This window comes from Xenia sp. Carnegie-2017, unplaced genomic scaffold (genome assembly GCF_021976095.1).
Source record: "Xenia sp. Carnegie-2017 unplaced genomic scaffold, XeniaSp_v1 HiC_scaffold_13, whole genome shotgun sequence".
Taxonomy (NCBI): domain Eukaryota; kingdom Metazoa; phylum Cnidaria; class Anthozoa; order Malacalcyonacea; family Xeniidae; genus Xenia; species Xenia sp. Carnegie-2017.
The window spans coordinates 8,983,555-8,997,753 of record NW_025813436.1 but is presented as its reverse complement, the minus strand read 5'-3'; the positions used below and the strand labels follow the sequence as shown (position 1 = coordinate 8,997,753).

At 32.8% G+C, this 14,199-nt stretch overlaps 3 protein-coding genes across 8 annotated transcripts; all 3 read right to left on the bottom strand.

The window, feature by feature from the left end:
• Position 1: 1 nt before the first annotated feature.
• LOC124458922 (doublecortin domain-containing protein 2-like) lies at positions 2-6,594 on the bottom strand. Of its 2 annotated transcripts, none has more exons than XM_047008566.1 (11): positions 6,199-6,594; positions 6,045-6,096; positions 3,372-3,460; positions 2,742-2,820; positions 2,621-2,673; positions 2,403-2,489; positions 2,256-2,315; positions 2,073-2,163; positions 1,652-2,000; positions 1,475-1,572; positions 2-218 (listed from the first exon to the last, which is right to left on the bottom strand). In XM_047008566.1, the coding sequence occupies exons 1-10, from the start codon at positions 6,447-6,449 to the stop codon at positions 1,496-1,498; spliced, it is 1,188 nt and encodes a 395-aa protein (XP_046864522.1). In that variant the 5' UTR covers positions 6,450-6,594; the 3' UTR covers positions 2-218; positions 1,475-1,495. The 2 variants fall into 2 exon arrangements, with proteins under 2 accessions (XP_046864522.1, XP_046864523.1); XM_047008567.1 differs by having other exon boundaries at positions 2,430-2,489.
• A 144-nt stretch (positions 6,595-6,738) lies between these two features.
• Positions 6,739-8,918, bottom strand: LOC124458859 (adenosine deaminase-like). 4 transcript variants are annotated; one of them, XM_047008561.1, is made up of 10 exons: positions 8,675-8,869; positions 8,534-8,595; positions 8,331-8,453; positions 7,979-8,241; positions 7,783-7,910; positions 7,585-7,656; positions 7,417-7,518; positions 7,209-7,276; positions 7,008-7,137; positions 6,739-6,928 (listed from the first exon to the last, which is right to left on the bottom strand). In XM_047008561.1, the coding sequence occupies exons 1-10, from the start codon at positions 8,693-8,695 to the stop codon at positions 6,815-6,817; spliced, it is 1,083 nt and encodes a 360-aa protein (XP_046864517.1). In that variant the 5' UTR covers positions 8,696-8,869; the 3' UTR covers positions 6,739-6,814. The 4 variants fall into 4 exon arrangements, with proteins under 4 accessions (XP_046864517.1, XP_046864516.1, XP_046864518.1 ...); XM_047008560.1 differs by having other exon boundaries at positions 7,585-7,910; positions 8,675-8,871; XM_047008562.1 differs by lacking the exon at positions 6,739-6,928 and having other exon boundaries at positions 7,060-7,137; positions 7,395-7,518; positions 7,585-7,910; positions 8,675-8,918.
• Positions 8,919-9,286: 368 nt separating this feature from the next.
• Positions 9,287-13,759, bottom strand: LOC124458719 (ELKS/Rab6-interacting/CAST family member 1-like). 2 transcript variants are annotated; one of them, XM_047008548.1, is made up of 7 exons: positions 13,513-13,759; positions 12,870-12,987; positions 11,799-11,863; positions 11,649-11,708; positions 9,935-11,562; positions 9,659-9,776; positions 9,287-9,585 (listed from the first exon to the last, which is right to left on the bottom strand). In XM_047008548.1, exons 1-7 carry the CDS (start codon positions 13,561-13,563, stop codon positions 9,475-9,477), a joined length of 2,151 nt encoding a protein of 716 aa, XP_046864504.1. In that variant the 5' UTR covers positions 13,564-13,759; the 3' UTR covers positions 9,287-9,474. The 2 variants fall into 2 exon arrangements, with proteins under 2 accessions (XP_046864504.1, XP_046864505.1); XM_047008549.1 differs by lacking the exons at positions 12,870-12,987; positions 13,513-13,759 and adding an exon at positions 12,330-12,548.
• Between the last annotated feature and the right edge of the window lie 440 nt (positions 13,760-14,199).

Sequence of the window (14,199 nt, the reverse complement as noted above, 5' to 3'; positions counted from 1 at the left end):
GTTTGATATTTTTTCGTATTTATTCATTCTCTAGCGATACAAATATATCGTAACATTGTTAATTTGTGAAACACTTTGAGTAAAGATCATTGCTTTATTTCATTGTGTACGACAAACTAGGAACGAATATTTGTGTTGCATAAGACAGAAACATATTCTTCTTCATTATCAATGGTGTTGCTACGCTTTTGTCGTCATTTTTCTGTCGAAGATTTTACCTGAAAATTAAATATTACATTTTAAGTGTAGGGAACAACAAAGCTTTGTGTTGTTACAATGTGTCAAGTTTACGTACGTAGATAAAAACATCTTAAGTGTAGGGAACAACAAAGCTTTGTGTTGTTACAATGTGTCAAGTTTACGTACGTAGATAAAAACATCTTAAGTGTAGGGAACAACAAAGCTTTGTGTTGTTACAATGTGTCAAGTTTACGTACGTAGATAAAAACATCTTAAGTGTAGGGAACAACAAAGCTTTGTGTTGTTACAATGTGTCAAGTTTACGTACGTAGATAAAAACATCTTAAGTGTAGGGAACAACAAAGCTTTGTGTTGTTACAATGTGTCAAGTTTACGTACGTAGATAAAAACATCTTAAGTGTAGGGAACAACAAAGCTTTGTGTTGTTACAATGTGTCCAGTTTACGTACGTAGATAAAAACATCTTAAGTGTAGGGAACAACAAAGCCTTGTGTTGTTACAATGTGTCAAATTTACGTACGTAGATAAAAACATCTTAAGTGTAGGGAACAACAAAGCTTTGTGTTGTTACAATGTGTCCAGTTTACGTACGTAGATAAAAACATCTTAAGTGTAGGGAACAACAAAGCTTTGTGTTGTTACAATGTGTCAAGTTTACGTACGTAGATAAAAACATCTTAAGTGTAGGGAACAACAAAGCCTTGTGTTGTTACAATGTGTCAAGTTTACGTACGTAGATAAAAACATCTTAAGTGTAGGGAACAACAAAGCTTTGTGTTGTTACAATGTGTCCAGTTTACGTACGTAGATAAAAACATCTTAAGTGTAGGGAACAACAAAGCCTTGTGTTGTTACAATATGTCAAGTTTACGTACGTAGATAACAACATCTTAAGTGTAGGGAACAACAAAGCTTTGTGTTGTTACAATGTGTCCAGTTTACGTACGTAGATAAAAACATCTTAAGTGTAGGGAACAACAAAGCTTTGTGTTGTTACAATGTGTCAAGTTTACGTACGTAGATAAAAACATCTTAAGTGTAGGGAACAACAAAGCCTTGTGTTGTTACAATGTGTCAAGTTTACGTACGTAGATAAAAACATCTTAAGTGTAGGGAACAACAAAGCTTTGTGTTGTTACAATGTGTCCAGTTTACGTACGTAGATAAAAACATCTTAAGTGTAGGGAACAACAAAGCTTTGTGTTGTTACAACGTGTCAAATTTACGAACTTCGACAGGAAAAAATAAGCTAAAGTGAACAACGATTCCTTACATGAATATCATTTTGAAATGTTTATATGTCTCCTTCAATGACTTCTTCTGTGACTTGTTGAGCAGTTATTTGATCTAATGGCTTTTCAATTTTAACTTCTAAACATAAATTATCACCAAAGAATATATCGTTCTCAAGAACATAGGATAAATAATTGTAAAAGAGAAGTATCGTCACCTTTATCGTCATCAACTGGTCTTGCCTTTTCACTTCGAGCTCCACTTGCTTTATATACTCCTTCAAACGACTCAACCGTTTTTACTTTGTCTCCACAGTCTGCATTTGAATTTTTTGGTGACATGCTCTGAGTTTTATGTAGGCCTGCAGCATTTACCGACTCCTCAATTCCATCATGTTTATCTTTCTTTATTGAACGTTCAACCGTTCTGTCTTTACGAGATATGTTCTCAGTTTTACTTTTGATCTCTTTCTCTCTTTGTGACTGTGATACGAACTCATTTTCTTCAGTTTTTGTTGGTAACGCCAAAGACCTTTTTTCAGAATTATCCTCTTTTCTAGTTTGTGGCTATTTCATGAAATAAACATCATAAGACACTGAGCAAAATGAAAATCCTTTATTATATCGTCCTCAATAAACCTTTTGTGCAAGTTCCTTGTTCTCTGTTTTTGATGGTAAAACAAAAATTCTTTTTTGTTCATAAAGTCCATCCCTGTATAGGAATTTGGCTCTAAAAATAAACACCACAAAATATAATGAACAACCATTCATTGTATGTAGTTTTCATGAAAAATACAACGTCTATAAATACGTACTACTAACCTTCGTGGTGAATTGTTGGGAGAAATCTTTTTGTTATCATTGTAGGCAGTTTTCTTAAATCTACAAAAGGAGACGTTTTAATAAGTGAAAAAAAAAAATTGTTTTAAAGAGAAAACATAGATATAGATTTATAATTTAAACTTCAACCTCTTTCCATGGCCAACAGCAACATACTTATTTCCACTGATCAAATCCAAAGTTCTGTAAATCTCCTTTCCTGACATTGTATAAAGACTGTTTGAAAATAGAAAAAAAGTCATTTTCATCAACAAACACAACTCTTAACAACTATTTTTCTGAAAAAAAATAAAACATTACAAACATACCGACATTGCATCAGAGTGAACATTTTAAAAAATACTCACGCAAGAACTGCTCCACTTTCTAATTTAACTCTGTCTGTTACAAGCTCCAAAACCTACATTTAACAACTGCTGGTTAACAATTTATGTGTAGGATTTAATATAAAAAACTCAAGCTTCAAACCTTGTCCATATTCAGTAGAGTTCTACGATCCAAAAGAACTTTATGAGATGGATTTTTATCATCACCATTACGATACACACTAAGGCAACACAAAGACAAAGCAAGCTTCATCAGAAGTTGGCAAACAGAATTTTTTGCTAAATACTTTGTATAGTAAATAGTACATTGAAATTTTTGGTCGAAGTTTGAAATCGTTTCAGTCTCCCCACCCCCCCCCCTCCCTTTATAAATGATCTTGCAACTTTTCCCCTTAGTTTTCTTAAAATGCGCTTGTTACTATGAAGAATGATGAAATCTGTGATCAGGGTTGTTCCTACAATCTCAATAAAGTATGTTTACTCATATATTCAGCTTGTGTCTGAATTTCATTTGCAAGTAATTTCTTATGACAAAGATGAACAGATAACATAACAGCAAATAGCATATGTTAAACACAATTGTTTAGCTTATGTCATTAGTAACAAAATTTGAACAGCTGGTAAAAAAACTGAGTTTGATAATCATTTGCACAACAAGGTAAAAATAACACTATTTCAAGCACATCATAGTGCTATCAATGCAATGAATAATGACAAGCAAGATTCTTGACTAATTCTTTATGTAGCTCATCACACAACATATATAACTCACTATATTGTCTTTAGGCCAGATGATTCCCAGAGGGCAACTTTCCGACATCTTGCAGATATTACAATTCTGCTGTGTTTTACAGGTTCAATCTGCAAGAAAAATAGCATTTCTTCTGCTAATGTTTCTCAATGAATGGCAGCACATTTTATGAGGCATGAATACTGACATAATTTGGAAATTAAATATAACGATTATTGCTTTTTACAAATTACAATCAAAAATGAAACGAAGTGAGCAATAAAGTAAATGGCTGTTAAAAAAATAATTGAACTCCACAAAGGAAAACGATTAAAACTTTAATTAATATTAAATTAAGGATTAAAATCAACATGAATATTCAAGTTGTCTCAATGACTAAAGTAAACAAACTGTTTGAACCATTGAGCTCTATAAGACCTGGAGGGGCAAAGGGGCCTGGACCCCGTGGTCAAAAACATGGCGGTAATGGCGGATTTTGGTTGTCAAAACTTCCACTTTGAGAAAAATTTTAACATTCGCTGAATCCGGAACTCTATTACTGCTTATATCAATGACAACCAGCGAAAACAACCACGATACCGTAAGCATAAAATATTGAAAATAATGCGTCAGATTTTGTGAAATAGACACACATTTAAATGAGGTAAATCTACTGTAAAATAACGTATGTTTGTCAACTTTAGCTATGTTAGAAATAAATATCAAACGGCATTCTTTACACTGTCAATGTGTCGTTAAGCTTTAATGCATAATCCCATGCAATACTTGTGTTTTGACTATTTTTAACAGCTTCGTGCAACTGTCTTTCTTGAATAGATGGGTAAATATTAGTTAAAATGTCCAAAAGGAGTTAGAAAAGTTAGCTTACCCCTACGACTTAAGTCGACTGGAAATATATTATAAGTAGGTATGTATTTTTTTAGTTTTTTGGTAGGATTGATTCTGGGTGTCTTATAAGGTATTATGATATTCTGATAAATCTACTGAGAACTTATGAAGAAAATATCTCGAACTAGGAGAGCAAAAGAACGAAATTCAGAAATTCTATAATCATGTTGCTGGTTCTGTTTTGAGCCAAGATATTAGTAACTGGATTGTCATTGACAACCATGGATCTACTATTGAACAGAACTACATTAATTTCCCATTGGATTTTTAAATTAAAGTGCATTGGTTTCTCTGACATAACACTGTTCTTATTGCTGCAGGAAGGCAAACCTGTTTAAATAATAATAATGTAGGTGAAGATTTTTAGCATGTTGTATAATTGTTATTGTACAGTCATTATTTATAATATTATGGCCTTGTGTAATGTATGTCAAGAAGAACATATTAATTCTCAAAATGCTAACCTTCTTGCACTACTTTTCTTGTGTCCTTACAAATTACAGTTACCTATACTAATTTTTCTAGGTTCAAACAACTTGACAAACTTTTGAATTTTACATTATGCCTTTGAATTTTTCTTTTTGTCTTTGGTAAAAATATCAGTGAATGACTTAAAATCAAGTTTATCTAAAATAGTATTTTGTACAAAATAACTATACATAATTGAAAAGTCTCATGTTGAAGGCATGTGGCTTCTTTTACTAGATTGCTACTCTTATTCTTTTAAATGATATCAATTCTTCAAAGACATAAAAGTTCTTTGTCATCAATTTTGCTTCTTCCACATTCAACTTCATTGCAAACCAATGCATCTTATGTGAATTTTAATCACCTGGAATTGAAAAACATTTGGACTTTGTCAGATGATGCAGTACTGTATTTAATGTTTCATGCATGTCATGATAAGCTTTGCTTGAGCAAATATTTCAAGGTAGGAGCAAAATTTGGCACATTGAACAAAGTAGTTTTTATCTTGATTTTGATGTACTAACCTGTTTACTACACTATGTAACAAACAATTCATTTACAGAAACACCATATGGCATTTATAAAACTTTAAGCATAAAGCAAACCATTACACACCATCATCATGATTGTCCATAATCTGTCAAATTGTCCAGGCTAGCTGTTTAATACAGGTATTTTTTGACATGTACCAAAGAGCTCATTAATTAATCTTACACTGCATTTGATTTCAATACAGCTCTGTCAATATTTGCTTCATATTTTCAGAAAATATCATGAAAAATCCTCCATTTCAACTCAGTTGAAACAAGGAGTTTTAAGATATGCATATCTCGATAAGAACTGGTTGCTTTGCCTCGTCTAGCAAGCGATTAAGTAAAGAACAAATAAGAATGGATAAACATAACTTAAATTATAACTTAGGAGTAAAACATTCACAAAATATATACAATCACACTTCAAGTATTGACTTAAAACAAAACACTGAACACTTTAAATGGTAAACAATCTTACGTTGCTTACCGGTATCATGAAATGTTTCCTTTCTGGCATTACTTCAGCATCCGTCTACCAAACAAGTTTGCAACATGTTTTAAAGATAAAATTTCTAAAAGTTTTGTGTTTGGCATTGATATTTTATATAATCGCTATTGTGGTTGTCAAATCCGGGTGGGCGAAAAATTTCATTTTATGAACTTTGACAACCAAAATCCGCCATGTTTTTGACCACGCGGCCGCGCGCTAGTAATTTATAGTAATTTTGTTGACGTTTCCCCTCCAGTTATTATAGAACTCAATGGTTTGAACAGATCAAGTAAGCAACAAGGAAAAACAACGAACCTTTACTTGACGATGTTGTATGACCGGCCTATGAATTCGTATATTTTCGTACCTACATACACGTAAAAAAACAAGAAAATATAAGACAAATATCTGCTGATCACATTAATATTTATGTTGCATAAAATTTATTTACTAAATCTCAGTGACTCACTTTAAACATTTAAATGCTTCTTGCCCGACAGCAACGTACGTTTCACCAGATATAAGTTTAGTAAGATCTTCAATTTTATGTCCTTTTTTTGGTGTACAAACTTTCCTCGCTGCATTTCTCATTCTTGTAGCCTGTGTTACTCGATCAAGAAACGCGTCCATACTACGAATATCCCTCGGATTTACAACAACATTTACAGGAGGAAAAAAGCCGTCTCCATTCCGGCACATTTTCACACATTTCGTGCTCATATTGTATGTAAAATACCCCAGAAAGGCTTAAGTAACAATATATTTGAAGATCTTAGGCGAAGTGAGACAAGCAAACGGCATAATTTTTTATAAATTTTTACCCATCTTTGCTTTCACAACGCTGGTGATGTTTAGTTACTATAGTAACTGACGTATCATATGTTAATTACTTTGAAGTATTATGCCTTTCCACATTAAACACAGCAATGTTATAATACTGAGTTGGCTGGCGAAATACAGTTTTGTCACCAAAACACAAAATGCAAGAAATTGAACAAACATAGTGATGTAAAATTGAATTGAAATATATGAATCTAAAATTAAAAAATAATGTTTGGCTAAAAATTATTCATTTAATAATCCTATTATTTGTCCACACCTTCAGAACACAATGTTGCACCATAAATGACTTTTAATTCTTCAATCAGTCCTTCTTTCTCCTTTGGTGGTAAAAAACTTGACCTGGCAGCATTGAATGTCTGTTTACAAAAGAAATAATTCAATCAAATGATCACATTTAAGGAGAGAAACCTCACCAAAATAATTAAATATACTTACAGCTTTTGCTAGCATAGCAGCACTAAATTTCATTTCATTAAAAGCAATGTTAAATTCATGATTCATATTTGTTTGACAAACCAACATATCGTCAGTATTGAGAGAGAAGTTTGCTCCATCTCTGGCAAATCTAAAATAAAAACTAGTATGTTATATCAGAGAAATATCAAGTAATAAAGATCTAACATGGCAATGACACACTTTATGGCAGGATGTTTATGAAATGGCCCAGGAACTGCTCCAGTTATGATACTTGAAGTTGGACACAGCTAATAATCAATGGAATTTCATCATCAACATGATTACACTTCTTGTAAAATCCAGAGCATTTGCAGATTAAGATAAGATGATGACACAGCTGTAAAAAACTTGAAGATTGTAAGACACCTTTCAGCAAATCCACACCTACTTCCAAATGAATTTTCTTGTTGATAACCAGTTTATATAATGCAGGATCTTGTAAAACATTATAACCATGGCCTATTCGCTCTGCATGAAGAAGAAAAATGGCCTAGAAAATGAATAAATCCATTTTTTTCAAATCTACACCTGAAACATTGGTAAATTCTAATCATACTTCATGAACACTAGCAGCAGGACCTGCCTCTCCTGCATGTACTGTTCTATGAATTCCAAGTTCTTTGGCTCTCTTTATAAAAACAAAAATATTATGACAGTTAAACAAAAAGATAATCTTTAGGGAAAATTTAGGGACATGCGTATTCTGACATTGTGTACAGCAATGTAAAGTCAACAATAAATAGATAGATGGTACCCGAAAAGCTAATACATGTTCCTTCATAGCAGGAATCTCTCCCATTGATTCATCACCAGCAATGTCTAGTCCTACAACATGACGATTCCTAAATTCCTCACAAAGATCAACTATTTCCAAGGACCACTCTGAATAAATTGAAAATACATAAATTATAGACAACTATAAGTATTTTAGAAAGTACTTAACATCTCACCAGGTTTATGTCGCATGCAACATAATATAGTTCGTATTTTCACACCAAACTCTTTGCATCCCTGTTCAAAACCTTTACATATGCTATCAACAACTCTTCTTGGAGGGCAATCATTATTGTCATCATGTGCATATACAGTTCCAGCAACTTCACAGTTGGCTAAAATATGAGGACAATAGCGAGCTTCACAATATAACACACCATCATTTGCCTTGTCTTCACAAAATTCATAAGCTATTCTTTCCAGTGCTACGGGATCACCACTAGAAACAAAAATTCACACGAATTTCTTCTTTGGATCGTCTTTTATAAAAATTTAAAGTGTAACTTGAGTATAAGTACGACAACTTACGCAATTACGGGGATAAAATAACTGAAACAATGTAGGAAACATGTCAAGGACTTTGGTTCTTTCAAACTGACATATTCTTTAAACACCTTCGGATCATACGACGGTAAATGGATTCCCTTCTTTCTAAAAAATATTTTCTCACTTCATGTAATCGTTTATAAAGCTATCACATCCATTGCAATTTACAAGCAATGTAAAAATACTTGGCCAATTCAATAATTGTCGTTATTCTCAGTGACCCGTCCAAATGAACATGTAGTTCTACCTGTGAAAATAATACATTTTACAAAATCTATTAAGAAATTTATAAAATATTTCACTGAACACCAATAATCTTCAATCACCTTTGTTTTAGGCACATTCATAGTAATAGAGCTTTAGGGATGAACTGCTTATTACTTAAAGTTCAATTTAAATTTTTCAGTGTGTTCCATCCTCAGCTAAAATAGAATTAACGACGAAAATCTTCGTACAAAAACTCACGTGTGTAATAACTGTGAAAGAAGGAAATGCACCATCTTTAACTCCTGAGCCTGCTGTATTGATAAGAGAACTACTTCATGTGAAGAAACACTTTATGAAATGAATTTTTGCTTTCAACGTCTTTCGTCAAGACGACAAAACAGATATTGACATAGTGACTTTTTAAAGCGTGTCAAAAATTATGAAACTTTTTTTTGAATGAGCGTTATACTCTATGGAGTCATTTCATTTACGTAAAAAACAATAAAGTTGAAAAGTTTCTGCGGCTCCTGAACATTAATTTATCCATTATTGGTGTTGAACATTCAGAAAAAATGCACGAATTGTGTCATTTCCTTTCTTTTTACAAACTTCAATTCTAGCAGATGAAACATAATATGAACCAAATATTGGTCACATCATCATGTTTCAAATACACGAAATAAATGGAAGCTTCTATAAGTATTAAATTTGACGATCCACAAGCATCGAAATGAAAAGGTAACAAATAATCTCTCAATGATAAGACCTTCATACATACAGAGAAATGTACAAATGAAATGACCATATAGCCTATAGGTGAAAATCTTCTATTCATATTCAAATCCTAGACATCAACGACGTAATGTTGAGATCTTTATACATATGAAAAGCACAAGAAGTTTTTGTGAACACCACATATTCAACATTCTACACCTTTATTTGCCTGGTTTGATCTAATGATTTCCAGTTCCTTTTTTATAGCCTTTTTTTCCGCTTCCAAACAGTCAACTTTTCGTACCAATTCATCAGCCTAGAATAGGAATTTTTCATCAATAAATTTCTTTCCTAAAATGTGGAAAAATCAACGACATATCCTCATTTACTTCATTAGAAAACTTTTCTCCAGAAGAATTTTGAAAACTAGAAAAAACACAACTCTCGTTCTTTGACAAATTTTCCTGAGAAATGCTGAGTTTTCTTGCGAGACTCTTCATAAATTTCCTAAGAAAAATTAAAAGAACCTTGCTTTGGTGAAAAACTGAAAAACAAGTTAGTTTGTAGATAATATTGGAGCCAGCAAGGCTATGCAATAAATACAATACAGTAAAAACTGTTCGTCTAAAGTTGAAAAGGTTATACAACAAATTAAAATTGCTTACAGCTCGTTTTTATCTTTGATTATCTGTTCTCCTCTCCACTTGTTTCCATTGACTTTACTTACATGACGATGTTCAGAACTAAGCTTCTCATCATCCTCGTTATCTGAGCCTGCAAGCGAGGACGATAGCGAACTGGAGTGTGACGAAAGCAAGCTCTGATCCTGGCTAATATTACAACTGTTAAATGGTGTTAGTATTTCTTTCGCCTTGCTGAAGGAACCAAACGACTCCTGCAGATGTTCATGTTCTATTTTGAATGCCAAATATTTATTTTCCAATTTTCTTTTCTCTTTGTGTACCACTTTAATGTGTTCTTCCAGTTTTTTTAGCTGTTCAAGAATTTCTTTCTTACTTTCTTTCGAAGCATCCTTGTCATTATTTCCAAGTTTATTTTCCAACATCGATATCTCATGTTCAGACATGATAACAGTTTCACGCAATCGTCGACGTTCTTCGTTCAGTAGTCGGATCTTTACGTCACGTTCAAGAATATTATCGTCTAGTTTCTTAGCTTGGTTTTGTAATTCTCGTATTTCTTGAAGTAATTCGTCAACTTCTTGTCGGGAATATTTCAAATTGTCCTCAAGTTCAGTGATTTTTCCTTCTAAACATCGTATGGTTGTCTGATCTGCTTCCCCAGCCATCTTTAAAGCATCATTCTTTCTTTCAGTTTGTCCCAGTTTATGAAAAAGAGTGTTCACCGTCTCAGATATATCTGTCCTATCACATATTTTTACATTGTTTTCCTTTTTGTTCACACAGTCATTACACGTACTAATTAACTCGTTCTCGTGCCTTAATTGATCATTTGTCAATTGCCGTTCTAACGTAACCACCTTCTCTGTTAAATATTCGTTCTCTTTTTTCTGCATCGAATACAACATGTCTACACGTCTAACACTGGTTTCAAGACTCTCAACTTTATCACGAAGATCACAGTTCTCACGTTTTAATTCCTCCAGCATTTCGACATCAGGTAGACAGTATAGATCATTTTCCTCGATGCCATTTCTTGAGTTGTTACCGACACACTTTTCCCCGTACCTCTCACCAATTTTATTCAGTTCCAGTTCCAAGTATTTTTGTATTGCGCTGTCAATTTTCTCGTGAAAAGTAAAGGGAATCTCCTCCAGCCTCAGTCCGTTAAATTCTGCCTCGATCTGATGACGAAGTTTCACAACAGTATCCAACTTTTCACGTTCAATCAAACTTTTAATAGACAGAGCTTTTTGCTCTATGATATCTAAAAACAATAAAAGCTCATCATCATTCTCTTCTCGCTCAGAAAAAAAATGGGAAATCGGATTCTGATCATTCTTGAACTGTAAACCGCAAGAAGTAAAAGGCACAACGCTTTCAGGCTTCGTTGGTTTATTTTTCAACCGAAATTCCGTCGCGGAATCAACACTGCCATCTTTTTTCGCACCCAATTTGTTTGTCCATTGTGTATCATTGTGTAGGGGACTGTGTTCGACCGTGCTTTCCGGGAAAAGTGTTTTGGCCAAAGGTAAAAACGTATCTGACATAATCTCTTCACTGTGTGACAGGTTTAGTGGTGATGAAGATAGAGAGATACCAATTATTTCATTTAAAATGTCTCTTTGTTTTAGAACACTTTGCTCAAATTCCTAATAAAAATATAAATATAACTTTAAAGAAATATAAGATCGTCAAAAAATGAAAACTTATCATTAGAAGTCGGTAGATACGTAACCTTACTAGCGTCAGACGCTAAAGATATGGGCGTATTTGCTTGGATTTGTTGCTGCAAGGCCTGAAAGAGAACAATTTTTTACAATTCCCTGCTACTGTATTTAAGTTACATTACTGTACCAAAAAATATACATGACATCAGCACACTTACTTCGATAGCTTTGTGTGATTCAATTTGTTCTTCTAACAGTCTTTGTAAGGTATCAGGTGATACCGCTGACAAGTAAGAAACACAAATAACAATATACGTCTAAAAACTGAAGATTGCAGTTCACATATTTTTAATAACTTTAATCTAAAACACCTCAAGAGTATTAAAATCAATGAAACTCGTACTCGTGGATAAAAAGTACAAGCAAATGAATCAATAGAGAAAAAGAAATCTGTGCGAATGAATTTGAATATATAACAGAGAATTTATCCATTTAAATGTCGACAACTTAAGCGAAGTAGAAAAATTACACGTATCAAAATTTGCAGGATGCTAATTCCTGGTTCTCCTCAATTGATCATTTATTAAAATTAATCGTTTCGCATTAAAAATCAATAGAATAATGTAGAACATTTTATAGTAAAACCATGTAACTGTACGTATGGCTATCTTACACAGTTAAAGCACGGAATATTCTTATGAATAAAATAAAATGGTGAATACAATTACAAAAACATCAGAGAGTCATACCTTTATTTTGTAAAGACGTAGCAGCTACTAATAAGAGGAACTAGATATATTGTAAACGAATAAATTCCTTTTTTGCGTCACAAAACTTTGAAAATTTCGTCCATGAATTAATAAATAAGAATCTCTATCGCTAAAACGCAATTTCTTTTCAATGTTATTTCAAATACACTAATGACTAGGCTGTTTTGACTCGTTTTACACATCGCCACACGAATCGTATTTGCATATCTATGAAGTGTGTTTTAAACAACCGCTTTGCATCCCACGCAAGCCTTTGTCTAATGATATTACCCTTAGGAAACATCGCACGTTATCGTTAAATACCTTACTTTCATTGCCAGAAACTAGAGAATTTAACACAATTGTGATTTAACGAAAGAAAAATAACGATAGATTTTTATTGAAGTGAAGTTTAATAGCCGAAGTAAAAAATATATAATTATGGTAAGGTTTTTCAAAAAAGACAAACTGCAGTAAGATTCTTTCTTGCGGAGCACTAATGTCGTGTAAATAAAAACGTTTTATCTGCTGTATACTTACGTTTGTAGTTCTCCTTTTCGAAGGATGAGAATTTCATTGCTAAAATCGCTTCAAGATGCACGCAATGGTTATGAATGGTTGACAAATCACTTCCGGTATATTTGCCTGGGGTTACAACCTATATAATCATTACAGATAGAATTTAAAAAACTAGTACTTTTGTAAAGTGTATACTTTATGTATATCTTCACAACGATACATTGTAGCTGAATGTCAATGTTCATTGTCTGAAACAAAGAAAGACAAAGGTAAAGATAGACAACTTGTCAAAGTATCTATCCCTAAATGTCTTTTCCTTGTATCATCTAAACTGTCAGCAACTATAGTAAGCTTTTAAAGAACACACCATAAGAAACTATTGTTCTATACACTTCATACAAATGTCTTTGCAGTTGATGGTTTAAACCCAGAAGTATGGCTACATGTTCGTAGGTGTTGATTGTCCGAGTAAGTGGAGTATTGACAAACACTGTTGATGTTGTAGTTGACTGACGTCTCAACAACATTAGTGGTGGTAATCTGGTCATCAAGAGATCAGTCAATACCAGCATTAACAATTCTTTGCAAACAGTTTCATCTTAAGATAACACGTTTGTATGCAAGAATACATATTTTCCTATCATTGAAAATCACAGACTCTTACCTTCAGAGATCCAACAAAATCATTAGTAATTTCTTCTTTGATGTCATTCATATATAAACCAAATATATTCTTCAAGTTTCAACACATCGACAGTATTCATTTCATGACATAAGAGCTCACGAGATCAATGAAGTTTTCCTCATAAATAATTTCTTAAATGAAGATCACGAAATGTTTAAAACAGGTAAAAATAAATAAAAAACAAGACGGTTCTAAGTAAACATCACAGTGTAGTTCAAAATTTACGCGCGTTATGAGCCTGCTGTATTATGGTCAGTTATTACTCATTACTTTTGAACTAAGATTAGTGATTATAAAAATATAATAAAACTAAGAAAAAAAACAATTTAGTTTAATATTCACTGACATTATGTAAAAAGATAATGATACTTACTAAAACTTTTTTGTGAGCAGTTTTTTCTTCCTCTAACAAAATACCAATTTTTTTTTAATTTTGTAAGACGGAGAGAGCTAAACGTCAAAATCATAGAAAGTTGTTGAAAATGTACTACCTATAGACAGCAAGAAACGTACATATAGTTCATTTTCCTTACCAAGTCATCATCCATCATTTCTTGAGATTCATCATTTCATAAATTTGTCACTTCATAGGAGTCGTCATTTTAAAATGCCTCCATTTCATTGGTGTCCGCCTTACGAAAAGACGACATGTCATTGGTCAGTCTT

Bases quoted from the DNA above. Each gene is read 5' to 3' on its own strand.
- LOC124458922 (XM_047008566.1), bottom strand. From the start codon at position 6,449: ATGAGCACGAAATGTGTGAAAATGTGCCGGAATGGAGACGGCTTTTTT. The intron at 6,097-6,198 runs GTGAGTCACTGA...ACGTGTATGTAG, and splicing joins GAAGCATTTAAATGTTTAAA to GTACGAAAATATACGAATTC. The intron at 2,164-2,255 runs GTTAGTAGTACG...GTTTATTTTTAG, and splicing joins CCCAACAATTCACCACGAAG to AGCCAAATTCCTATACAGGG.
- LOC124458859 (XM_047008560.1), bottom strand. From the start codon at position 8,695: ATGAATGTGCCTAAAACAAAG. The intron at 8,242-8,330 runs GTAAGTTGTCGT...TTTTGTTTCTAG, and splicing joins TATTTTATCCCCGTAATTGC to TGGTGATCCCGTAGCACTGG. The intron at 7,911-7,978 runs GTGAGATGTTAA...CAATTTATTCAG, and splicing joins TTGCATGCGACATAAACCTG to AGTGGTCCTTGGAAATAGTT.
- LOC124458719 (XM_047008548.1), bottom strand. From the start codon at position 13,563: ATGAATGACATCAAAGAAGAAATTACTAATGATTTTGTTGGATCTCTG. The intron at 11,709-11,798 runs GTAAGTGTGCTG...GTTCTCTTTCAG, and splicing joins AATCACACAAAGCTATCGAA to GCCTTGCAGCAACAAATCCA. The intron at 9,777-9,934 runs GTAAGCAATTTT...AATTTTTCTTAG, and splicing joins ATCAAAGATAAAAACGAGCT to GAAATTTATGAAGAGTCTCG.